The sequence below is a fragment of the Centruroides vittatus genome, unplaced genomic scaffold (genome assembly GCF_030686945.1).
Source record: "Centruroides vittatus isolate TY-2023 unplaced genomic scaffold, ASM3068694v2 contig_717, whole genome shotgun sequence".
NCBI classification, from domain to species: Eukaryota; Metazoa; Arthropoda; class Arachnida; order Scorpiones; family Buthidae; genus Centruroides; species Centruroides vittatus.
This window is the reverse complement of record NW_027122456.1, coordinates 581,945-609,356: the sequence shown is the minus strand read 5'-3', so window position 1 is coordinate 609,356 and position 27,412 is coordinate 581,945. Positions and strand designations below refer to the sequence as shown.

The window sequence follows — 27,412 nt, the reverse complement described above, 5'->3', positions numbered from 1 at the left end:
GTTACGCTTAGTAACCAGGGACCAGCCACTCGGGAAGCGTGATTGAGGGAGAACGACCAAACAAAATGGACGAAAAAAGAACGGACATTGATATAATCCCGACAATCGAGGACACCTGGCACTCGGTTAACGTTCCGAATAACCAAAACGCCGTGTGTCAACGCGCAAAAAAGAAAAACAGTTTTTCGTCTATTGTGCCAACCGTAACCCGTGCCCGTTGGGACTTAGAGCCACGGAAGTCTCCCGTGTCTTACAGACTCGTCAGACGCCACTGTCCCAGGAGCCATCTTCGATCGACCATCGAAGAACCACATCGACGCCCGGGACGTCCGAACGGCTGATTGTCCTAAAGCAAACTATTTTGTACATAGTGTGTGTTTATTTTATGTTAAACGGTTTTTGTCAGAACTTGTCGTCTTTGTCTCTTCCGCCACCACGCACGTACGAATGGACCCTACACCATCACCGAGGCGCAATTAACTGATTGCCCCTGGAAGTCGGCTTCTTACAGAAACAGCTTCCCTATCATCAAATGTCACGACACGCCACTGGTAATGGAGCGGGCGGATGGCGAGGGACGGGCCCGATGCATCTGAACGGAACACTCCTCGAAGAAATCTATTCGGATTCGATCCCGGATCACTCGGAGCTGCAGGGCATCTAACAATGACTTTTATCTACCGTTTGAACAAAAAATGGCGACCTATTATCACGTGATTCGCTACAGCAAACATACATTGCAAAAAAGACACGGAGAAACGTGTTACTTTTATATCTAGGTCTTTACAGAATTGCGCCACTCCGTTTGATGCAGAGTTTAGCTGGCGGCGCTAAATCGAAGTATAACTTAGCATCGTTCTTTTTGTCCAGAAAACGAACACTTTTACGTCAAACTGACGTTTATCCTAAAACCGAAGTGATGACAAGTTTAAAAAATGACGTCAAATTGATGTAACGAACAACCGCGTGTTTTGAAGCTACAGATTTATACGTTTATATGCGATACACAGTGTACAGTTAAATTCTTTTAAAAATAAAAAATCTATTCCGAAGGTAATTTAGCAAAAACTCGAGCATGACCCCCACTAGCATTAGCAATCTTGACAGGCATGGCGTATATAGTAGCTCCTTTGGCAGGCAGTTTATCCACATTAGCTAAAACTTCAATGGCATAAATGTTAGCACTTAGCAAAGTCACGTGAGCGGGATAAGTTTTACTCGCCATTTCATCGAGAGAGAGAGTTTCGACCCCCACACCATAAATACTTGTGTTGTTAACCAACCATTCTGCAGCTTCTCGTGAAAATCCTGGCGTTTTTTTGAATTCGCTTCCATTCACGAATTTTTCCGTATCGTTCCAGAATTGGCCCCATCCCGTCTTCAGGATCAACACGCTACCGTTCGGTATTTTACCGTAGACATTTTCCCATTCTTCCAAATCTTCTGGCATCAGGTTAGACACCGACCCGTTCGTCATTTTGTAGCTTATATCGACCACTGCGGCGGGGGCAATGAAGCGTTCGAATGGGATTTCGTTAATGCACCATTTACCTTCGGCAAAATGGCACGGTGCGTCTAGATGTGTTCCAACGTGAATGCAGCTAGTTATGTCTTCGCTTTGATACCTAAAGAATGAAACTGCAAATTACTCATTCCGTTTAGGTTTAATTAAACCTTTCGAACAATTCATGCATCCGACCTACCAATAGCCATTCGGGTGGGTGCCATTGTACAACACGGTGACTCTTAACGGAGTAATTCCGGGATAAACTGGTATATTCTCGTTTATTTCGTGTGTCAGGTCCAAATATTCCGCTCCTTTCGCTGTCCACACGCAAAATGTCTTCAGTAGGAGGACGTACTTTATAATAGAGACTATTCCCATTGTTATACAGTATTGTGTCGGAAGTTATCTATAAATAAAAAGGCGTTTAACCGTCATGGTATGTCTACAATTAATATACTGTACTAAGTGGCCATAATTAAAGTTTCCCTATTCAGAGTACTCTGTAGCTGTAACCAATAAGCGGTTTGACACCAGTTTGTGTACCCCGTATTGGTGGGATTGAAGACATTACAGAACGGTATTATTTAAAGTTGATGTCGTTTGTATAGGGCAAGGCGAAACATGGGCGCAGTGGTGATATTCGAAATATTTCACAAAGAGTTCGCTAACAGAAAATTTTTCGTCATGACTCGCACACGTCTAACAACTAATTGGCTCCCCCCGGAACCGGCTCATGCTCCGAGCAGTGGCGTAGCGTAGTGGGGCGGCAGGGGCGGCCCACCCCGGGCGCCACTTTTAGGGGGCGGCAAAATTTCATAATAAATAATAATAATAATATCTTGTAAAAATTTGAACCTGTACAATACACAATAATGATGATTGTTCTTGCTGAAAAGTTCTTTAGAATTACTGTATATTTTAGTCTTTTAAATTGAGATACCTAAATAAGGGGGCGGCGAAATTTTCTTCCGCCCCGGGCGGCCCCCGACCCACGCTACGCCACTGGCTTCGAGCAGTTTTCCCGGAAACTATGAATGGTCTCAGGCTCCAGTTTAGTAGTGTTACAGAGTATAATACGTATATTTTATTATATTTTTTAAAAGAAACAAAACCGCTGAGAAATGTTACGTGTGTTTAACAAGATTCGGAAAACTTTGAAAATTTCAACAACGGGTTCGGCCGAACCTGTGCGAACCCGCTGAATATCACCACTGCATGGGCGATCTGTCGAATGGAGAATTTGTACGAAAAATTGGCCATTCGACAGATCGCCCATGTGTCGCCTTATTTATGTATTACAAACCCAAAGGAAACACGGAAGTCCAAGTGGAAGTCCTTTGCCGAGGCACGAACCCAAGACCAATGTTCATTGTTTTATCACTGTAAACTAAGCTAAATTCATTATGAGTATAAATCCCACCAGTGGCAAAGTTGATAAAACCACCAAACCTTCACCGACGGCCTTCCTGCCTGCAGTTTTCCTCAGGTGTGTAACACCTGAATAGGGGTCAGTTACCTTCGCAAAAAGTCCTCCCGTGAGACACCTCCTCTTGGCAGATTGCCCGCTCGTTACTTTGCTTTAACCGGAACGGATTTCGTATTCTGAACTTTCATTTCCAGAACAAACCCCCCCGTAGTTTCGGTTATTTAAATATTGAAATAATATTTCAAGAATTATATGTAAGTAAATTAGAATTGTGTTTACATTTTGCTCCCTAAAATAACGATAGAAATGTGTTCCATAAGCTAAAAGTTTATTCCTAATGTCAAAAGTTAATGCCAAGAGCACACAAAAATAGTGTAAACTGTTCGTATACATATATTCGTATGTGGTATATATATACACATACACAATGCGCTTGATTTTACAGTTAGGAACAATTGTAGACATGAAACCTCGATATAGCGCTCTCGTAAACAGCGAAACCCTCGCAAAGCGCTAATTTCTACTTGTAAACGGATCTTCCTCTTACGTATTACACAACTCTTCTGTATCTGTGAATTATCAAATTATTACGTAATATATGAACACCACATTGATTTCTCGACCAATTGATAATTCTATAGGAAAAAGATCATAACCTCTATATAAACAGTGAAATCGTTACAACACTTGATAAATTTTTTAACCCTCTTCATATTACAGTCACCGAGAACGCATTTTTCCATGATCCTCGTGGGTTGGCCACGCCCGTGGGCCTGTCACTCTGGGGACCCCAAAGTCGCAGGCGAGAATCATCGAATCATTCATCACCCATCAATTTCCCTTTTTTAGAGTAAAATTCTTCCGGTTGCCAGCACCGTGGGCCTGACCAAACCCATGGGGCCTAAAAAAACGCCCTCTTAGTAATCAGAGTAGAGTTTAATTGTGGTCATTTATGATGTGGATGTCTTTAGATAAACCTACATGAAAATGCATTCCTTACTCCATGCGATGAACGAATTTAAGGTGTGTGCAAGGCGCAGCTGCGCCTTCTTCTGGAGGCTTTCTCACGTAAAGCCTGGTACCACAGGCAGTAAAAAAATTTGCAAAGTCTACTATTTCCTTTCTGCATCCCCCTCTAAAGATTTCCGGATCCACTACTGCGTACAAGTGCACTACAAGTGTTTTTCTTCTAGTGTTTTTTACAAGGAGACTACTGGACTTAGTGTTTAAATTACACTAAATTCGCACTCCCTGTCCGTTGTTTAGTCAGTAGACCCTATCGTTTATAATTAGGCACATTGTTTTTGGGTCTCCGCGCCTTGGATATTTAAATAGGCCATTTTTTGTTCTTAATAGATTTACCTATGCCCGTAACAAGGAGTGACCGGATGAGGAGGAAGGGTATCGACATAGCGAAGTAATAAACAAGATATTTATGTAGTGTTTATATTTAATTTTAATTTAATACGAGTTAATCAAACTAGAATAAAGTGAGGAATAATTTAAAATACGAATTGCCTTACCAAGTAAATCCGCCTAAAATCCACGTCTGTGTGTAACTTCCACACCTCTTACGTCACTATCGAATAAATAAAGCGTTCCAAAAGTCGAAATTTTGTTTATGAATTACAGATAAACTTGTAAAACTTGGTGTTATTGATCTGTTATTTGGATCGATGTTTCGACGCTGCCGAAATGGATGTGCAGCGCGTTGAGAATATCACGCGATACACTCAACCACCTAAAATCTGTGGTCTGTATATAACTTCAACACACACAGCATAGATTCGTGCGAAACCAACTCGTTTGGTGAGACCATTCGCTGAACGAACCCCCGTGACACTCAACGCATTCACGTAACTAGAGAAGAGAGACTCAGGCTCTGGGCTGAACTGATACTTGTGAAAGTATTTTAATGATTATTGACAAAATTTCTTTTCTACAAGTTGGAAAAGTAATTTTTCGTTATTACTTACAGTGTACACAAATTCAATGTTCCGTAGAGGGTCGTGGAGGACTGTCAAAGGCCTCGAGGTCCATCTATCCTTTCTTCTAACTTGGTGCTTTCAGTTTCAGGAATCCATCCAGACAGATCACGACAGTGTGATCTGCCCGGATACATTCCTGGGAATTTTTGACTCACCGGATTCGGAGTACCCCAGAATGATAGGCTGCCACCTAGACTGCTCGGCCATCCCACCAATTAAAATTCTATTGTACAGATTCTGGCCCGGGCCCTGAGATACATCTTCGCCTTCTCCCATTTATTAATCCAATTCTGTAGATTCTTTCCATTTTAATGTATTAATTACTGTTCTAAATGTAATTTTACTCTCCCATATCTCAATGAGCTTACCAATTTGACTTCACCAGACTGAGACCGTAAGTGTGTGTTGGACTAATCTCGAAACAAATTTTTAAAAAGGTAACGTTTGGTGTTTTTCTTAATTTATAATTAGTGATTTTCATTCCACAACATACCCTTTTGTTGTTACAATTGTCATTTTTGTATAGTCTAGCACCACTCAAAATTTTAATTAGAACTAAACTGGGTACTTACATTATGCACGCAAATGCTACGAGTCGGCCGAATGGCCAAAGCGGCGAGGACGTTGGACTGCCACTCTCGGAACCCAGATTTGAAACTAAGTTTTACGACCAATCTGCTGTGGGTATGTTGGATCTTCTTCCCTCGTCGCCCAGTCACTCCAGTTTGTGGGCCTGGACAAACCCACAATGGATATGATTAAGACGAATCTCGGTGTCTTTGAACCTGATCCATAGTGTAGCAGCCCAATGTTTTTAATGCTTTGGCCATCCGGTTTCCTATATAATGTAATACCATATCGGACCTATTATCTGGCAAGCTCGGGACCGGAAGAGGTCCAGATTTCTGGACGTGGGCTAAATATATACATAAAATTATTTGTATCCGAAAAAATGTAAATTTATTGAAAAAGTCTAAAAAATAAATTTAAAAAATACACATTAGTTAAGCACAGAATATTTTATTTTTTACACACAATAAAAATGTGGCACTAAGCATTCAGACACACACTACAATGCAACACATAAATGACTAGAACGATTGACAGAAGATAGAAGACAGAAAACAATAAAATAATAAGACTTAATGACTAGGATTTTAAAAAGAATTTAGACGATATTCTGTTAAATCTCATAAAAGTATACTATAATTTCTAAAAAATCTTATTACTATATATGATAGTAATTACTTTAATTACAATACTTAGAAAACAATGGAAAATTTTTTGTGCATGATAAGGGTATAAGTATAATTTCAAATTTGTAAATTTTATAATAAAAATTAATAAATAAATATTTTAAAAAATCCACTGCATTCTCAACATAATTTCCAATGTTATTTTACAAATAAGTATACCGGACGATCGAACGAAAGTAGAATTTACAGAAGTAGGGCCGAGAATTCGGCCACGAGCCGGCCGTGCAAAGAGCGCGACTCACAAAACGGCAAACTCCCTGTGCCACTTCTCCCGCATTCTATTTTAGTTCGATTATCCCGCAGTTTATACATAAAATATCTCAAATAAAAATTAAAAAAATACCGAAAAATTGAAATCGAAGCGGCTCGGTTCCGGGAGCCGTCAATTCTTTATTATTAAGTTGTGACGACGCCTAGAACCGAGCCACGTTAATTTCTTGTCTTGTTACAAAGGAGTCAAAAATAGATTTAAAAAGTTACAAAAAGACCATTCTGTATTGACACAAAACAAAAATAAAAAATTATTGCTTAATCCAGAAGAATAGAGAGACCAATAAAAAAAAATCCTGAATTTGCCTTTGATCTTATATTTTTTCAGCAAAGAGATGATATTTACCGATAAATGTTTACTATGCCAATGTTACTTTACTCTATTATTCCACTATGATTATTAATATATTTATATATATTGATATATCATTTAACAAACTCTTAAATGTCTTAACATTTAGCGGATTTACCAATTTAATTAAAACATTTATCATTTTTCGATAAAGACAGTGAGTGCTCGTGTAAAGTATAACCTCCTAAAAAATTTGTAAAGTATTAACGAGAATGTCAAAATTCTTAGATCTGAAAGTGTTCTACTTTATGTATGCACGTGTGAACATATAAAAAGTTAGCTTAATTTACAAATAATAATAATAATAATATTTACGAAACACATACATCAATAACCGAGCAGGTAAATTACGAGGATTGTTTTGTATTGTAATTTAATAAAACAGTCACGTACGAATCCGAGGAAGTTAAATTACGTAAGCTGGAATGATACGATTAAAATTGTAATCGCGTAATTCAAAATATTTATATTTTTTGTATAAAAAAATTTAAGCGAAACATGACATAGAAATTTTAACAAACAGAACGGTTTAGAAAAGAAAAATGGAAATGAAGAAAGAAAAAAATATCGAATAAATAAAAAGTACACAAAATATTCACTTTTAAACGAAATGATTTTCGGTTTTAAGCAGATCGTCTTTGTTTGTTCTCTCATTCTTGACAGTACGAGTTATTCAAACGGATGCAAGTTTACATTTATCACGTGCAAAGCATTATAGCGACCGAAAGAAGTCTTTCAACCACTACTTCTTGCCTCTTGTAGATCCTCTGTTGATAAAATTACAAATACTTATTTTTATTTTTATTATTATTATTATTATATAAAATCCATAAGCAAACAATAATAAAAATGAATATTTAGTTTACTTCTTTTTTGCTTTTGGAGAAGTCGACTGGAACACGCTCGATGCGGACATCAAATTTTCAATATACTGACCCAAAACTTGGTTTTCCGATTTCAGTTTTAAGTTTTCTTCTTTGACGCTATCCACTCTTTGAGATAAGTCTAAAAAGAAACAAATATATTTCGATTTAAAATTATAAAAAAATATTTTAAATGCATTACGTGTGCATTAGAATCAAATTATTTGAAATCTTATAACGAAGTGAGATAGGTGAAAGTTGAGACTAGACATGAAAAGATATGGATACTGGCAGGAGGCCCCAATTAACTACATGCAAACTTCCAGTTTGGACCAGAAGTTACATTATTACAATTCAAAAATTTCCTCTAGAACAGAGTTAGATAGATGACAGCATGACTCAATTGTTAACAGGAAAAATGTGATGTACAGAGGCAAGATACTACTAAAATTGAGAACACTGTGATGAAAAACTGCAGCCTGGCATTGTGACAACGTCGCAATAAATAACAGCCCGTTTCTATTTTTATCACTATTTTTATAGATTTTAATTGGGTGTCTTCTCATTGTTAATGGTGACTTATTTTGCTCATTGGGTATTTCCATGTATCTCTCGTATAAACAATAAAGTAATTATTTGTTTTCATTCATTCTGTAAAAAGATGCACGTGTGTAGAAAAATAGTGTCAAAAATTCTAGTTTCTCGTTATAAATCAAAATGTCCGCAAATGTTGTATATCAAAATGTCGACTTAGATATAGCGGTCTAAAATAATTTACTTTTGAAGATTTGTTAATATAGTAAATTAATTTTAAAATGTTAAAAAATGACTTACCATCGAGAGTATTTTGCAACTCTAGCACTTGAGCAATTAAGCGTGCTTTTTCTTCTGCTTCGTCTGGGCTGATATCTGGATCTAAAGCTGTAGATAAATTTGTGTATTTATAAAATTGAAATTAATATTATAGCTGACTCCTAAAGTTCTAGATAATGTTTTTACTTTAGCAATAATCAAATATGATTATAAGTCAATTGTGAATCTATTAACCTCAAAAATTTAACGTAAACATTAAAAACTCTATTAGCATAAACTGGTTTCTACAAATTATAGTGATTAAAAAACAACCTCACCATGAATTAAATTGGAATAAGTCAAAATCAAGAACATTAGAAAGAATTAAAATCCATAAAAATTCATGCACAGACAAACCTTTGACAATGTATTGTACTGTATATATCAAAATTTTTATATTAATATTTATTCTGCTAACTCATTATTTATCATCTTATGTTAATTTATTATAATTTATCAGTTCTACTTTTGTAAAGTTTGCATCAGGGTTAATTGTAAAGTGAAGGCCAGCAATAAACATTGCAAAGACAAATATGTATTAATTTTATACTGAAAAACTACTGGTATATACTCCAGCTTTCATCTACAGCTAGTTGACAGACTTCTGTTTTGAGCTGTAAACATCTCATAGAACAGTTGTTTCAACAGCTGATTAACAGACAAAACACATGTCTGTAACAGAAATTCAGTCAGTCGAAATACTCAGAGAGTTATAAATTGCTGTATTGTTGCAAAATGTTGTGCAAGATTTGCTGTAATGCAGACGGGCTGAGAAAGCATTGTTCTAATCGCAAGCCTCACATTTTTTGCATGGGTCATTTAAAAATTGGTACAGTAAAACCCACATTATCTGAGGCAACCTGTGAAGAAAGTACACTACATTTCTTATACTGTAATTTGCAAAAAAAAAAAAAAAAAATTATAAGGCCTATTATAATTTTAATGATATGTATAATATAAATATAATATAAAATGATACATATAACTAAATAACTAAACTGTATATAACAAAAGCATAATTTGCAACTGGTCTTTACTTTCCAATTAACCGTTGTATAATATACATTTTAATTATATACAGGTATCCCTCGATTAATGCAGTTAATTAATCCCTCGATGCTACCGCATATATCAAATACAGTGGCACCTCGGTACTCGATCTCACAATCACGACCCGCTACAACAAATTTTCGGTTAATAACAAATATTTTTATATTAATAAACGAAAATAGCAACTTCACCAACACCTTATTTGCCGAGAAAAACATATCTATGTTAAGTAAAGACGCCTGTTAAAGCTGTGTATAAAAAGGGATTTCCGCAATTAATTTAGCATGTTAATCAAATCTTACATTAAGAAAAACCATGTTGAGCAAGGGATACCTGCAGTCCTAAGGATAATCTATTGAAAAATCGAGTGCACTCGTCAAATAAACTTATAGTTATTGTGATAATTCAGGTTCGTTTCTAATCACTAAAATTGTAAACCAATTTTGTTGGAATTTGTGTTGAATTTTTTCAGAGGACAATGAATTTGTAAACACATTTAATTACCGTTCATAAATTTTGTTTTTATATTATGAATTATTGAGGTCATTGCACTTTTTTGTTTATAAAATTAAAAACAGAAGAATAAACTCAGTAATTCAAGTATAAAAACAAACTTATCTACGTAATGTCAAAATTTTAGCACGACAACGTTAATAATAAAATAATTAAAGAGAAACCCACAAGTAGTTACTGGACTACTTGTTCCATTCATAAATGTATATGTTGGAGGATTTAGTTCCGTATTTCTTGATATGATGGGTTGACTAGGAATAGTTGGTGAAGGAGTTTCGGCTTCACTTTCTATAAAAAAAATAAATAAAAATATGATTAAACACACAAATTTATTTTTAATAAATATAAAATTTTATTAAATAGCTAATAAACGCATTATATTTCTTTGTGTATGAGTTTTCATAAAGATCATAAGCAATTCAATTAAACAAAACAATCACAAATCTGGATATAAAACAGATGACAGTGCTTTAAATCTATTGTCTAAAGCTAGTGTATATACAAAATGATCAATCAAAAGTTTAGTTGCAAAAAGAGATTCATTTTTAATGAAAGAAGACAGCCATACACAAAGTGTTTAACTGGCAGAAGAAGGGGAGGAAAGATAGGAAGGGAAGAAGGAGGGTGAGGAAATAGAAAGAAGAGAAAGAAAGGATTTCTCTGAGTGGTGTACATAAGGTTACTACTCCCTACAATTAACATTGGCATGCAGTTTTTAGGCTGCAAAGCCATGAGTCTAAAAGAAAACCCAAGTTGTAGCTTACTCCAATAAGTAGTGCAGCTACATATAAGCTAGACAGAATAAAGTTTAATGCTTAAAACTGAAGGCTTCAAACAGCGCCAGATTAAGCCTCTAGCGGGCCCTAGACAAAATTTAAATTGGGGCCCCATTTAAATAAGTTGCTTCTAAACAAATCTTAAAATGTGACATTAGCGTAGCTAGCATGGGTGACACCCGGATAGCGTGGTGTCACCCCAAGTCACACCGTAGTGTCACCCTTTTTAACTCTTTTATAAAACACTATTGAATTGTAATATCTTCGCACTCGAGCAACTTGAACGCTACATTGAATATGCGATGTCGCGACATATAAGTTTAGATTTAGAAAATAAATCATGACCATACATTAGTACTACCACAAGAGGCGGCCCTAGGAATATTTCTAGATGGTGCGAGAGATCTCGTGGTGCACATTACTTCTGACGCACGGGTGGCTGTTGACCTTTTTTTTTTTTTTCTAGGTAATGGCTAGTCGAGCGGAGCTTAGTAGGAATTGTTAAATACAGCCTTTTCTGTCCTATCTAATTTCTTAAATAGTTTTTAACTCGTTTTGAAACAGAGAAATCTTCTGTACTGAAGCCGGGCCCCTCCGAATTACGGGCCCTAGACATTTGTCTACTTTGCCTATTCGATAATCCGGCCCTGGCTTCAAACTATTACTACAAAAATACAGAAACTAAGCTAGCAAGCCCTGTAAGAAGCAGAATAACCTAACTGAAACAACTAAGAGAAATAGTGAATACACTGGTAACTTAAATTTAACTTAGTTAATTTTAAACTTAGCTTAAAATCAACTTATAGCTATCTTAAACCTAACTTATTATTAACTTAAAACCAGTTATAATAACTTAAATTTAACTTATTACCAAACAAGAATATTGACAAGGACAACAACCAGGCAGAAAAGAGCATACAATGATAAAAGCCCTACAAGCAAGATGCCAATTTTTTTTTTTAATTAAAATTTTATTATTATTATTATATATAAGAATAATAAAGACAACATAAAGAGCAATGGAAGGTAGACAAAGGAGAACCTGATAACTTCAAAAAAACAAGAGACCCAACACCAAAGAACTAATATTCTATAGGTATATATTCACGCCAAATATTGTATAGTAGAACAGAGAAATCACTGAGATCGGGGTTATATGTGTGTTTTATCACAACCTGTAGTCGTCGCCATCAGGCAAATACAGAAAATTAATAAGAATGAGCTAAATATTCTGATAAAGAAGAACAGAATGCATATTATTCAAATTAAAAATTTTGATAACACTGTTAAGAACAATCAACAAATATTAAAATGTATTCAAAATTGAACAAGAGGTAAATTATGTAATATGCAAAGCGGCACATGCGTGGATCTAGGCACACTTTATAAGCGTGATGGAGGATAAGGATAGTTGTTTAACCGCTTATACAGCGTGACCCCCCCGTACACTGGGCAGGTCGAGGGTAAGAGTGTTGCATGTATCTAAGGTTGTAGTGAGAAGGGACTCCTATATAAAAACAAGTTTTCGATTTTTGTAGCTCTTGTGCATAATTGTTTGGGACCATAGCGGGTTGTAACCCTGCTCAAGCACCATTTTTGTAAGTTCTGTGGTGTGCCTTTCCTTCACAACGTCCTCTCGGGTTCCACAAGATGGCTAGCAAGCATTCTTGTTGTGGCCCCACGTACTTTGTGTTTATTCCCATTGCAAAATTCTCCTGTGGTACAGCATAGACCCCCCGATTTCTCAAAAGTAGAGAACTTGTCCCGATCATTGCAAATGAGCTTGCGTAGATTTGGAAGTGGGGATAGTGGCAGGACAAGGTTATGCTGCTTAAAAATACAACCAATGCACATAGAAAGGGTCCAAGGTATGGCAGCGATGTTTGGACCACAGAAATTTCCCTGTTATTGCATAGCATGGTGCTTGGAAATAAAGGGTTTTTTTTTACCATATTGAGCACGTGTGTGAATTTAGCACATGAAAAACCAGCAGTGCATACTGCCAAACTAATATTGTCTACTTCAATATTCACCAGCACTTGTGATGATGATAGTAAGAAGACTCTTCTGATGAGGGTAGCAATGGCATATTCTTCATCATCAGAATATTTCAGTTCAATCTTATTAATTTTCTGTATTCACCTGATGACGACAACTATAGGTTTGTCGAAAGTACTTGCGATAAAATGCACGTACAATGCCGATCTCGGTGATTTCTCTGTTCTACTATACCAAAGAACTAGCTGTACAAATTAACCTTAACTGGAACTATACAATGTGAAAAGATTTAGAAGTATTGGTGAGGAGTTTTAATGTTATATTTCAAAGATGTAATAAAACAAAAGTCCAAAACTTAAATGTTTCTCATTATACACAACACAGTATAGACGGCTTTGAATTGTTAAACATACTCTTTCCATAATAATCGTAATAAAACACTTCATGCCAACAATCAAATAAATTAATTAACATAACAGCGTAGTGGAGTTACAATCACAATTTATTAGCGTAATTAAGACATATAGTACTTTCGACAGCTTATGGCCACCATCCTCAGTAGATAAAGAAATCAAATACAATTAATTTTAAACATTTGATTATCAAATGAACTTTTTCAAAGTGGAGACGGCCCAATTTATTGGGACAATATTTTATATACAGTTAAAATACTATAGTTACCACTGTTCTATAGTAGATATCGCTAATGTGAGAACGATTTTGACTAAATCATGGTAAATATCAAAACACTTTCAGATGCATATTTGAGTTCTGGAATACAGATTTTGGAAGACTTCTTTGACAATCATATAATCTTCCGTGGAATCTGGCCCACCAGGTGTCTGGACCTCACTGGATTTTGGGGTCTATGGGAGATATTTCTAGCATTTGCTGTAGGAAAAACTGCAGTATCATATGTAAAACTTCACTTTTATTAAAACTTTACTTAAACTTTTTCCACTACACAGTAACTTTTCAGACATCCTGTTTTTAATTATCCAAGTTACAGTCTGACAAATCCAACATTATCATTTGATTACTTTTTCAACATTCTATAATTCTGATTATATTTTTGCAATGAAATTTCACTACAGAAAATGCATTTAAATATCCCCCCCCACAATTTTACTAAACTGGCATTTTCTGTATTTGTTAATAAATACTTGGAAAAAGAAGTCTTAAAAACACATACAAAAATATCAATATAATTTATACGAATGAATAATGTAATGACGATCAAAATATTCTGGATTCTTGCATTATTAATAAATTAAAATTAATTTTAAATAACTTTTTTCGGTAAATACAGATTAAATGTTTTTTATAATTAATTACAATGTAAATTACCAACCTGTTGCATCTTCGTCGGCCAGTGGAATATTATTCATTTCTTCTTGTAATCTTGACATGTTTGTTGCCATCATATAATTGATATTTCTCTAAGAATAAATTTTAAATTATTCACAATTTGATAGCGTTATAAAAACTACAGAATTGGCTTTCAATTATTAGATATTTTGAACTGAGAAAATTACTCACACTCTGAACCGATTAAACAAATAATAAATCACCCAAAAACCTTTCAATCGGCAGATCAAAATACACCGAAGTTTTGAAAATAAAAACATCAAAAATCCAAATTTGGCTGTCAAAAAATGGATATTTTCAACGGTAACTTTGTCGTTGACGTGTTCTTTTCGCTCTTACATTCATTCCAAATTTGTAATTTTTTTAATTTTGAAATTATGATTAGTATTTGTTTGGTTTAAATATACTGATTCTGTAATTATATTCTGAATATTTGTAAGTATTCCTATATTCCTTGTGAAATAATGGCTTGAACTCAGAACACCTAAACTTAAATTACATGTATTTAGAGTTTACGGCACTTAGAATGCTATTTACACATATATATTTGAAAATTCACAGAAAATAAAAATCTGGATGTAGTCCAGTGGCATAGTGAACATAACTGGCACCCAGGGCACGACACTTTATTGGAGCCCCCTTCCCCTTCCAGGAACACATATAGTTTGTCTTGGAGACCATTTGGGCACCCCTCTGCAGGTGGTACCCGGGGCATGATACACCCTCTTGTCCCCCCTCGCTACACCACTGATGTAGTCTAGTCTGAATTAGTCCAGATTTTCGATGCTTTGCTGTAAGCCAATGCAAATATATTTTTGGACCTTCTAAAAGGCTATCATCAGGCTGTTTACAGAATATATTTAAACTAGAAGAACATTGAAAAAGAATAAATATAATTGGAAAAGTTTCTTACTAAATAGAGCTTCAGATACAATATAAATTTAATGTTGTGGTTTACGCTCAACATTGTGATTGATTAAAATGTTTTTCTATGAAACAGTCATAAAAGATATCAGCAAAATTATCATTATAACAACTGTAGTCAAACTAAACTATATAATGATGAAATTCTCAGTGTGTGGAAGATCAAAACTAACCTTGACTCAGTGCTTAAGTATTTTAATGACAACCCTTTGGCTTATCTATCTAAAATATATAGAGAAATCACCAGAACAACTGATGTTCATTTAGCATATCGACGTTCACCGACAATTTTTTCACTTGTCAAAAAACACTATCAGACTCTTATTCTCCCAGTACCTGTGTGTGATGGAAGAATTAACTGCACATTTTTATATACTGGTGTGACTGTGAGAATGAAGGAGCACAAATACATGATAAGAAAGAGCTTTCAACCAATTATGCTGCATCTGAGGACGTGTGTTGATTTATAGGATGCAAGATTGCTATAGAGGGTTTCCGATACAGTGCATCTTAAATAGTTGGATGCAACTAAAATCTATAGAGCACTTAAGAATGAAGTAGGAATTAATTTCAAAGAAACAGACACACTATCCACAGCATGGCGCACTTTCTTTAAACTTTCATAAAGTTTTCTCATATACATCTCACTAGGTCATGCAGATACAATTTTGTGGAATAACTTGAATGATTTATATAAATGACTATTTAAATTAAATTAGTTATTTTGTGAAAACAATTGTTCAGAGCATTATTTTAACTCCTTCTGTAAGTTATTACAAGAAATTATCTTAAATTAATTATGTAATTTGTTCGTGAAATAATTTTAAATTGGTTTGCAATGTATATGAAAAATAATTTTAAACTGTAGACGTACTTTGTTCCGAAAACAATTTTAAATTGGACTTGTAAATCATTCGTAAAACACATTCGATTTTAATATAGCTGTTACCTGAAGATGTCTGTTATAAACAAATGAAAACGTTAATAAATCTCTCTTAATTTCAAGCGTGCTGGTATTGCATATGTCTAAACTATATAATCCAGCCAACTCCCACATTCCTAATTTAGACTAGGGATTTCATTTAGGAATTTTGCACAATGATCTCCTTACCCTGGGAATTCAGTCTTCTTGTTTGCATTGGTTTACATTAAAGTATTTTGACCTGTTGATTCAACAGAAAGCTTTTGTGTGGGTTTGTTACTGACAAAAATTTTTTTCAGATTAAGTTCATTTTGATTGAATGAAAATTAATATTAAATTATACTAGATTAGATTTAGAACATAAAATAATAAGAATTAATTGAATCAAATAACATAAAAATTATATTAAAATAGTTTATAATATCTCTTATTAGAATATGAATGGAAACAAGACTGTTGATAGTTTGAAAACTATTTCACTTCGTGGATTTGAACATAGACACAACGAATAAAAGAAATTCTCAATATAAACGATGCTACTTAATTATGTATTATACAACTGGTTTAATACCACCAAATTTCTGTGCATATAACTTGCAGATTATCCATGTTTGAAATATATTTTGAAAGGGAGATGCAAGTTATGTGACGGGAAATATCATATGCCAATTTTATATTATAATTACAAACTCACACCTATAGAGTGATGGCCGTTTCCATAAGTATGGAGAAAACAGTGACATAGACTATGTCAGGAATGGCGAACCTTTTCGAGTCCGCGTGCCATATTGTAAGCATACTTAGCTTTAAAGATGTTAATGCGTGCCAAAGTCTTATACTTTGAATAATGATATTTAAAGAAATTAAACGAATACGCTTTAATTCGAATAAATGTAAAAAATCTGATTGAAAAAGACAGAAATCATATGATACATTACGTGCCAGATGATTTCTCTTACGTGCCACTTTGGGCACACGTGCCATAGGTTCGCCACCCCTGGGTTACGTGAACACTTACACTAACAATTTTCTTCGGGGTATAGACCTATACAAACCTAGGTTCTACACACAAAAATATGGTAATTAAGATAAAACCAAAGATGACTCTAACCTTCAGTCTTATCATTAGAGAAGTGTAAAAAAGGCATAAATAGAATGGCATATCACATCAAAATTTTAACTAAAACTGGACAAGAACACTCTTAACACTAAAAGAAACAGTTCTTGTTCAATTTTAATTATAAAGGAGACATCAAAAGCATTAATTAAAATAAATCTATGATAAATAGCAAGAAAAATATAGACAATCTAATGCACATAAAGATACAGTATTTAAGTATTTATGTGCAATATGAAAAGTAAAAAACTTGAAATGCAAATATCAGCATCATCAAACAGAAATTTACTTTCCAACTCATGCTAGAAAGTAATATTTTTGAAATATATTTTTAACTGTAATAAAAAATGACATATATAACAATTAGAAATAATCAACATTGTGAAAATAAAATTAAAATTCTCAAACTTATGTGTAAAGATTAAGAACATTAACACATTGAAGTTTCTTTGCTTCTTCAGATCATTGGGCGAGTTACCTGGTAAAGCAGCTTTAATACAGCTAGATAAACAAACCAACGACATAGCACATTTCATTTGTATCTAAATATTCTGTATTTCTGAAGCACTTTTTTAATGTGAAAAACTTAAAGTTTCATTCAACTTTAACAAAATTTCATTCTAACTAGAAAGAAATGACAATATATTTTGTAAAATAACAATCCAAAGCAGCAGCAAAGCAGCTTTACTATCTGACCGTTTTAATGTAAATTTCAGGATTTTAATGAAACTAAGGTGTTGACAAAACAAGTCCAATTCTATATTTCGGCACTGCAACCAAATGTAAGACGACTTCAAAAATGACAGGACAAAAATCAAGTCAATGATTGTGAGAGCTGGAACTTCAGTATATTAAGACACAAAAGACACCTTTCGCACTTTTCTGACAATTAAATTTAACCAAAACAAACATTTTTAGCCTTACTCAATCTGGCCAAAATGTTTGCTTTGATTTAACTTATTTGCCAGAAAAGTGTGAAAGATGACTTTTGTGTCTTGATATAAACATTAAGATTCCTGAATCGACTTCGTAAACTCAAATTTTATGTTATCATTAGTAAAGCTTATAATGTTGAAAATCGTTCGTTATAATTTTCAAAGTAGTTTCCATTTGATTCTAAAAAGACAGTATTGTCTGTGGGTGTCACTGGTTTTCACTCAATTTGTATATAAAACAAAATACAGTAGAGCATCAATTATCCGACCCCCGATCAACCGTTACATCGGTTAACCAACCGCGTTCTAGTCGGCAAATTCAAATGTCGGCTAGTGATGTGGTGCTACAATATTTACCTATGTCTTGGCTACTTTAATATTATTTTTGTTAAATTTTTGCGTGTTTTAGCTGGTAACACTGGCTCGGGAGAGGCCAGTATTTATTTTGTGCAAAATAAAGAAATAATTTTCGACGATACAATAGCGACGATTATTATTTTTTTTTAAAAATTGTTAGGCTTAACATCGATGATAATTCAACGCGAAGTAGGTTAATAGCGATATACTAATATACTAATTACGTGGGATATACTAATATATTAATGTATTATACTAATAATGTATTTTTTCATACTTTTCGGTTATCCAACCAACTCCAGTCCCCAATTGAGTCGGATAATCGATGCTCTACTGTATTACATACAATAGAGCCATTTCCACGGAAACGAGAATGAGTTATACGGAATCTAAAAGACCAGTAACCTATTTAAAGGTTAACTCCATCTTAGAAACGATGCTAAAATAATCCAATTGTTAGAAAAATAATTGGGATTAAGTAATTCAATTCCATTCAAATGAAGAAAGGTTTGATTAGAATTAACTTTTATTGTATAAATGTCGTATTAAAGTGCATTGTTTGCTTTACGACAGTAAATCTACGAAATTAACGACAACCAGAACTCAAATACGTCCCAAAAAACTGGAGAAAGGACATTTTCTAGACGTCACTTACTTGAAATTAGCCATTTATGACTTAGAGAAATCCATTAATTATGTGTACAGTTTAAGAAGGAGGGGATCACAAAAAAATACATTGTCATACACAACAGGCAGGAAGTCAAGGCATGGCGTACACACATTTTTTTGATGTTCTAAACTTCCGGCTTTACTATAGATACCACCTATGGAATTTCGGGACTTTGAGTATATATTTGAACTGAGGGGACCGAGACAAGTTCAACGATACCCTACTTTTGGACCGGAGACCAAAAATAAGGAAGTTATAATATTTATGATTTCTTGCCTTTCACAGTGCATTCCACAGCATTTCAGATTTTCCAACCGCCTAGCAGTGATGGTCATCTCCCAGAGGGATAGGTTAAGTTTGTTGGACAAGCCACAATAGTGGCACGCAGTACTAGCTGACCATGAGTGTGTTGGCAGCCGAGGGGCCGTAGGCCCCAAGGTCAAGGAGTGCGAGGGTGTGCGAAAAGGACTTAACTCCAACTGCAGACGATCAGTGTGCTCATGGATCAACATCTGCCTGTGTTGAAGGTATATATGGCCGACTTGCCGGACTGCCTGTTAAACATGCGATAGGCTTAGCGGAGAGAGCAATGCAACTCTTGATCATCGCATGATCACCAAAAAAAAGTATGATAACTTTCTTATTTTTTGTCTCCAGTCCAAAAGTAGGGTATTGTTGAACACATCTCAGTCCCCTTAGTTCAGAAATATATTCAACGTCCCAAAATTCCATAGGTGGTAATCTATAGTATCCCCAAACTTCCTTATTAGCTACACAAACAAAACTGTCAGTAGAAAATACCTACAAAACCTTTTTTATATCATTTCTCCAATGGGACAGGGTTCTACAAACTATTGTACACATAATTAAAAGGGAGGAGATACAAAAACAGGGAAGAAGGAAGCGGAAAGTGTCTCGAAACAATACACAGAATTAACGGGCGGCCCCTTATACAAAAAAGTAAACCCAGATTCATAAATATTTATAAATCTCGTTTATCTTTTTATAGACCAATAAAGTCTGATGTACTGTACATTTAAATGATTGTAACATACAAACTTTCATTAAAAATTTTAAAAGTAATTCACACGGAAAATGACTTTAATTTTCATTAAATAAGAATTTCATTAATCATAATCATATCTTTTAATGAATAAACGTGACGAAATTCATTTAATAAACACACGAACACGAGTAAAATGGGAGTGGCCAAAATAAACGAAAATCGGAGATGGACGAGAAGTTAATTATAATACTTAATTCATAAATACGCTATCATTTATAGAATTACGTCGTCACGACGTAATTTACAATAAAAGAAATCCATAATAAATATATTACCAAATGTGTATGCTGCAATCTAATCGATTTCAAAATATTTTCGAAAAATTAAAGATACTTCACTCGAGCATCTTTTCCGCTGTCGGAGTGACATCTAGTGTCTAAATCTACGGATGGATTATTTTTAAGTTTTTTTTTTTTTTAGATGTGATTATGAAAATTAACTATTTAAATATTACTTTTTATATAATTTTAAATAATTTTATAAAAGGAAAGTATTTGTTTTTTAGGTTAATCTTACCCTGGGTGCCAAGATGGCGGCTCGTCTCTGATTCCAGCAAGAAAACAGTGGGACGCACGTTCTAACCTAACCTATTCTAATAAATTACTATAATTATTAGCAACCAAGTTATTAGAATAGGTTAAGTTAGGTTAGAACGTGTGTCCCACTGTTTTTTTGCTGGAATTAGAGACGAACCGCCATCTTGGCACCTAAGGTAACATTAACCGTTTTTTTTTTATTACGACAATTTTCAAAATTTTAAACTGTTTTTTTTTTTTCTATGGCTGGATGGCCGAGCGGAGCATACCGCTCTGGGGAACCCGAGATCGAATCCGGACGGTCGAATAATTCCCAAGAATTTTTCGGGGTGGTCCATCTGAATATGTCAGTCCCTGTTCCTCATCACCCGGCCGCTTCATTGTGGGCTTGGCCGAACGCCATAATGGGTTTGTTAAAAGAGGCCCTCTTCGGGCCCACAAGGCGGAAAGAGTTTTTATAAAAAAAACTGTTTCCTCCTGTGGACACCGAGAACCCCTTTTTTTAGCAAGCCGGCAATGGTGATGAGGAACAGAGCTCGACGTATCGGGACGGACCATCCCGAAAAATTCCTAGGATTTTTTAACCCGTCCGAATTTAGTGCTGAAACCTTAACCTTAAAGAGATTTATGATATGTGAAGGAACTTTAAAAACTTCACGCGGCCAGACCGTTCATCAGGCGCAAACACGGACAAGCGTTCAGTGATTTTATCCACTCGGCCAGTGACGAGAAATAAACGATGTAGAATTGTGGGACTAATGGTTAAACGCAATCACGTGGGCGATATGCTAAGAGGGTATGTCTCCTGGAGGACTTTCTATAGCCTCTATTCAGTTGCTATACACGTGAAGAAAACTTGGAAAACTCCATATGACCAGCCCATTAGTGATGTGCGAATCGGGAGACCATTTACCAATATTCAGTGGTTTTATCAATTCGACCACTAAATGAAAATTAATACCTTGTCATACATTATTAAATTTTATTTGAATGAGCTTCAGCGCAAAGTTTTCTAGATATTGTGAGGTTGCCGAATTGTGCACTCGTGAGAACGGAAGAAAGGTGGAGATTCGTATGTAGGTGTGTCAAACACCGAGATAGACTCAAATTTCGTCCCTATTTATTTATACTAAAATGTCTTACAGAAACTAGTGCTCTTGGTGTTCTCTGCGGCAAAGAGGAAATCTGTCGAGTCTTCTGTTTTTACTTTGAAGAGAGGATGCTGAGAGAAGGGAATCTGTAAAGAGAGAAGGATCTTTCCGTTGTTTTGATTGCCCGGGACGATGTTTGTTGGCGACCCGAAGGGGAGGTGATGTCAATCCGGAGAGAGAGAGAGTTGATGGTGAACTTGAGGAAGCAACCAAGTAAGGCCCAGAACTGAGGGAAATCGGGAGAGAAGCTTCCTTGTCCTTGAAATTCGTGGTTTTTATTATTTTCTGTCCCTGATCGCCCATTCCGATTGCTCGTTTATCCTCGTTCTTACTTTCTAAGTGTTCGTTCACTTGTTACTAAGTGTAATGAGCTGTCAGCTTGGGTCGCGAGGAGTCAAAATCGCCATTTAATCACATTCCAAGCAGAGATAGTTGATATTGGGCCTTACGTTGTCTAGTTTTCCTTTGTCATGTTTCTGAGTAAAGGTTTCTTCATTATTAGTTTTTCCATTTATAGAAAGAATCTATCAAATATTAACGAATTTAGCGGAGTTCCGAGATATTTCCAGAGCATCACAACATGTCTACAGGCGAAAGAAATTGGTTCAATATTCACAGGAATAATATTAAAAAAAGTTTCTTCACAGTTTTATTGATAATGATTACAAACAAATTGAAACGATGTGTAGAATTAACTTAATGACTTATTACTTTTATTAATGAATCATCTTTTAAGCCAGTTGTAATGTCGTAAGTTTGCTGTTGTACAAAGGCATTTCTCCCCTTTCTAATTTTACGATATATTTCCTTATGTTCGTTTTCACTTCATTACAGTCTTTTTTCGCTCTGTTACTATTTTCTTGCTTCAAATTTTTTTAAAAATGCGTCATACTGTGTGATACTCAATGACTTCACAATAATGTCACGCAAAACTTCTGTATTGTGGTATCATTTGTGACGTAGTTGTTTAAACTCTTACATGAATTAAGGAACCACGAGCATTTTCAAGAACAAAATATGTAGGGATACAATAATATAATTCGTAATTCGGCTAAAAACATGGATCTACAAGTGTATATTATTAGAGATATACGGAAGGATTAAAAGGCCACAAGCTTTTTCAAGTTTTTTCAGCCTTTTAAATAATACCCGAAACTACTAAATTGCGACAGACCTGTTCAATGAATATACAGCACTGACGAGAACATTAAAAATGGCCGTTCTTTGGAGGTTATTTTGTACGCATCCTAAAAAAGTGACCTTCGTTATTCCAATGCATTTCTTTGACTAGGATTCCATTAAAAGATCTTAACAAAAAAATACTTCCTGAATAGTGAACTTATTATAATAAATACTAAAGGTTCTTAAGAAAATAATGGCCTTAAAGAGTTTCTCACAAGAGTTATAACACATATAAAACGGTAACAAACTCATTTAAGTCCTTTGAATTCTCTATAACCTTCCAGGTCTAAAGATTATGGTGAACGAAGAATAAGAGAAATTTTAGGAATTTCAACCGACTGTATTTCTAACATCCTCCACGTAAAAGGTTGATTCTTAGTAAACTTTAGTAGTGTATCGTAGGTTGCCGAATACATATCCTCAAAGCAAATTCAGTGTAGCAGATAAGACAAGAAAGGACAGGAAATATCGTCATTCTCATTAGACGATTGCACTTGGCACCGTCACCGCCGTAACTCATGATTTATAATTCCTATTCTGGTCACGTTTTAAGTTTAACGCCGAGCGTTTTACATTCTGAATACGGAGGTAGAGTCCACTCAAACAAGATTCGAGTCTAGACACTTGATAGCATTTAAAAAAAAAAAAAAAAAAAAAAAACAAAGCGAGAAAAGATACCAAATGTTCTAAATAATAATATTTCTCACGAGATTTTACTTTTAGTTATAGTTTTTTTTAATTTTTACTTCACGAAATATATTTCCAAAAGGCCGCAGGTGTTATTTCCCAGGCGAATATCTCTTTGTTATGTCTCTGTCCGGTATCCATATGAAAATCCCACTAAATCACATGGCCAGGTCGTCCGACGCGGCGGTATAGACCGAACGGAAATTTGTGCAAAATACATCGCAACTTCCATCCGCGAAAGGTAGGTAGAACGTTATCTCAATTGACATTTAATCAAACACCATTTTCAAACAACCGAAAATCGTTTAATCCTTATATAAATTTCTTATAAACGAATTATAATCCGTTTGTCGTGTCGGATTATAGCGAAATCCGTAAAAGAGATAGATGAAATTGACTCTTTTCGAAGGGCGTCGGTTTCAGTTCGTTCATTCGTTTTAATAGGAAAAAAATATATATATATATTTATATAAATATACATACAAATCGTAGCTCATAATAATATCTCGAGTTGACAATATAAGGTTTAATATATTGCGTGGTGTATGAGAAGAAGCGTTAAGTTACACGACATCTGGCCTTTAACACCCAAGAGCTGAAAGTAAGTTAGTGGATAATAGACTAGTCGAAGATGAACGCCGCATTGCATCAAGATTTGCGATTTTTCATGGAATAAAATATTCGATTTCTAATAACGAAACCATTTTCTTATAAATTATAAAGCTGCAAAACACATACAATCGATAGAATTAGTGTTTGCATATGGAATATAAGAGTTTCAGCTGATTGAAACTGATTACTAAATTTGATTTTTCTCTTGCTTCTAATTTAAATAAAATGATCATTAATTAGATAAGGGTAATTAATTCATCCTGCTTCAGTATATATATAATAATAATAATACAAAATAATTATCTAATTTCTACTTCCTGAATAGATTTCTCATATGGTTTTTGGTATTGGAAGCATCATTCATAGGTTTTTATTTACATTAAAGTGGAAATCAATAGTTTCTTGCAAATATCTTACATTTTGCAGCGTGTCGGGTTGATTTTTTGGAAAGTAAAGTGTTCGGTCCGTTCGGTATCGAATCGTGCTTTAATTAGGATTTTTGCCAGGTTTTTGTGTCTGCGGATCCTTCTAATTTCTACGGTAAAGGAGTTTAGTTAATATGTATGTCTATAATCGGGATTGAGGTAGATTTATTTCGCAAAGGACCGAATGTTTTCGAACGAGATAGAAATGGTAAACCGAGGAGAGAAGTGGTTGCGCCGACGTTTTAGTATTTAATTCATTATATTCCTGGAAGATAATTTTCAAATCACAATTTAAATTGCAATTTAAAAAAAAAAGTAAGTTTATTAATACGACTTTCAAAAGTATTGCCTTAATTTTAACTGCGGACGTTTAAAATTTCTTCTTGCGAGTTTTGCGGAGTTAAGATTTGTGCGAACCTTGCCGCGAAGAAGTATTAACGAAATTAATTAGTAATTTTTTAATAATTAAAAATTTATGTAAGCATTCAAAATATTTACATAAATTTTTGTTAATTGTTTATTATATAAATAGTTGATACGACTAAGTACTGTACTAAATAGAAATAGTGTTGCTTTTTTTTTAAATGCAAACTTTGAGATTAGATGTAATAAAACATAACATTAACAAAATGAATTAAAATAAATTGCCAAATGGAAATTTAGGTAAGAGAGAGAATAAACTGAAAAATATAAGTTAAACTTTATCAGTTAAAACAGGATACATTAAATCAGAGCTTTTGATAATTTTTATATAATAATATTACATATGGAAATTATTACTACAGAAATGAATAGCGTAAAAAATTCTCATTAGAAGTTTATTTAATAAATTTATTTATAAATACAATAATTAATAATAGTAAATTTCTTTAGTTTTATTTTTAAAATTCTGCAATATAAAGCTTGGCAGTAACAGTTTAATTTCTATGTATTGATTTGATATAAAGTTATTGATTAGGCCATAAACTTTGTGTTGAGACTGTATTCAATGAACTTATATTTTGAAATATTATCAGATTTATAGTGGAAATTTTAAAGTATAAGTTCTTATTAAAAACTATTTAAATAAAGATGCTATATAGTCTATATTGTAATGTATTTAAAGTATGCAATTATCAAAAATTTAAACTATGTAATGTTATAAATATTTATTAAGCTTTGCACTTATTAATATAATAATTAATAGTGCAAGGTTGATAGAAAAATAACACTTTAATATGAGTATGAAATTTGAAAGAATGTTAATCTATGTTATAAATTTCAATTTTAAATTATGCAGTATAATGTATGTATATGTATACACATTGTATGTGTTATATAATGAGAAAAATTTGTGCTGAAAATGTGCATCAATACTACATTATACGATGGTTCCATGAATTTATTTTGTGAACGAATCAATAAATTCTGCCCGTTTAATGATTATTTTAGGCTTAGTTAATATAACTTTTAATGCACAACCAAAATATTGATTATGTAATAATAACCAGAAATGTGTACAGTATATTTTTATATTCTTTCATTTTCTGATTTTAATGTCGTTTAGATTTGTATAATTGTAATAAAATCGGAATGTTGTTGTGCAAAATTTCTTTGAATAGTCTCAAATTCTATTAAATTACTTAAATATGTTAACTATACATAACTAGCATGTATATATTTGTGTGAAGTAGCTAGCATCTTGTATAGTATGTTTCTTAACTTACTTGATAAACTATAAATAAAACTGTATATTTTTCTGGGTTTTTACTAGAAATTTTTGATACTTCTGTCAAATAACTTGCAGTTTGTTTAAGTAGAGACAGCATATATAATAGAAATTCCATTACGTCGGTTATTTTTAACACGGAGAGACATTTCTTGAGGTGTGAGACTTTGTTTTCTGTAGGATAAAATTATTTCTTTGTATTTTTTAAATCTATTTTCACTTTTTTAATCAATAATAAAAAATATAGGGAGTGTTTTAATTAAGTAATTGAATTTTAGCATTAAAATTTATCGTAGCTTTGGAGAAGTTCACTACTGTAGTTAAAGATTAGAATGGTGGAGAAAAATAGTTCATTAAAGGGCTCAACCCGACAAGCGCAGGAGAAAATGAATAAATAAAAAATTTTTAAAAATGAAATCTATTAATAATTAAAATTGTTTTACACCAAATATCAAACATAGCTAGATTCCTTTATTGGGCTATTAAGGCTAAATAATTACTAAATACAATGCACATAAATATACCAGAAATATCCTGCACGAATTATCAGGTTAAAGCCAGTCAAACATCAAGACGTTTGACTGGCTTTAACCAGAAGATGATGATTAAAAATTGTCGAACGTTTCTCATTAGTTTTAGTAAGTATAATTTATGCTCGATATTTCTGGTATGTGTACATGCGTTGGACTTAAATAATCCAGTTTTGTGTAGTATGTATTTATAATTACTAAGCAGTTTGGCAGAGGCAGACCTCCAGGCTTCTATCTCTTGTTAAACATAATAATTTTTAAATAAATTAAAATTAAATTTTAGAATATTCTGAAAGAAAAGATGGCCTGGAGTGGGACATGAACCCTCAACTCTGTTATATCCTTATGGATTTAGAATAATTCATGCATTT

The 27,412-nt window shown here is 33.8% G+C and overlaps 4 protein-coding genes across 6 annotated transcripts in view; 2 read left to right on the top strand and 2 right to left on the bottom strand.

Moving 5' to 3' along the window:
- The window catches only part of LOC136980656 (uncharacterized), a 204,610-nt gene that overhangs the window by 233 nt on the left and 176,965 nt on the right, over positions 1-27,412 (top strand). The window lies entirely within an intron of this gene.
- On the bottom strand, positions 587-4,614 carry LOC136980594 (isatin hydrolase-like). The gene is made up of 4 exons (XM_067276737.1): positions 4,457-4,614; positions 1,704-1,913; positions 913-1,625; positions 587-781 (listed from the first exon to the last, which is right to left on the bottom strand). The coding sequence occupies exons 2-3, from the start codon at positions 1,883-1,885 to the stop codon at positions 1,043-1,045; spliced, it is 765 nt and encodes a 254-aa protein (XP_067132838.1). The 5' UTR covers positions 1,886-1,913; positions 4,457-4,614; the 3' UTR covers positions 587-781; positions 913-1,042.
- LOC136980654 (short coiled-coil protein B) lies at positions 5,926-20,578 on the bottom strand. 2 transcript variants are annotated; one of them, XM_067276800.1, is made up of 6 exons: positions 20,486-20,578; positions 14,203-14,290; positions 10,246-10,365; positions 8,497-8,583; positions 7,666-7,804; positions 5,926-7,587 (listed from the first exon to the last, which is right to left on the bottom strand). In XM_067276800.1, the coding sequence occupies exons 2-6, from the start codon at positions 14,273-14,275 to the stop codon at positions 7,542-7,544; spliced, it is 465 nt and encodes a 154-aa protein (XP_067132901.1). In that variant the 5' UTR covers positions 14,276-14,290; positions 20,486-20,578; the 3' UTR covers positions 5,926-7,541. The 2 variants fall into 2 exon arrangements, with proteins under 2 accessions (XP_067132901.1, XP_067132902.1); XM_067276801.1 differs by having other exon boundaries at positions 5,926-7,566.
- SCCRO4 (DCN1-like protein SCCRO4) overlaps positions 23,875-27,412 on the top strand; it is a 44,747-nt gene continuing 41,209 nt past the window's right edge. The window contains exon 1 of one of the 2 annotated variants that reach the window (XM_067276797.1): positions 23,875-24,007. The gene's annotated coding sequence lies outside the window, so the exon portion shown is untranslated. Of the gene's footprint in view, positions 24,008-24,136; positions 24,368-27,412 lie in introns of those variants that run through there. The other variant, XM_067276796.1, reaches the window with a different exon arrangement.

Bases quoted from the DNA above. Each gene is read 5' to 3' on its own strand.
- LOC136980594 (XM_067276737.1), bottom strand. From the start codon at position 1,885: ATGGGAATAGTCTCTATTATAAAGTACGTCCTCCTACTGAAGACATTT. The intron at 1,626-1,703 runs GTAGGTCGGATG...TTCATTCTTTAG, and splicing joins ACCCACCCGAATGGCTATTG to GTATCAAAGCGAAGACATAA.
- LOC136980654 (XM_067276800.1), bottom strand. From the start codon at position 14,275: ATGATGGCAACAAACATGTCAAGATTACAAGAAGAAATGAATAATATT. The intron at 10,366-14,202 runs GTTGGTAATTTA...TTTTTTTTATAG, and splicing joins GGCCGACGAAGATGCAACAG to AAAGTGAAGCCGAAACTCCT. The intron at 7,805-8,496 runs GTAAGTCATTTT...GTTTCTTTTTAG, and splicing joins GTTGCAAAATACTCTCGATG to ACTTATCTCAAAGAGTGGAT.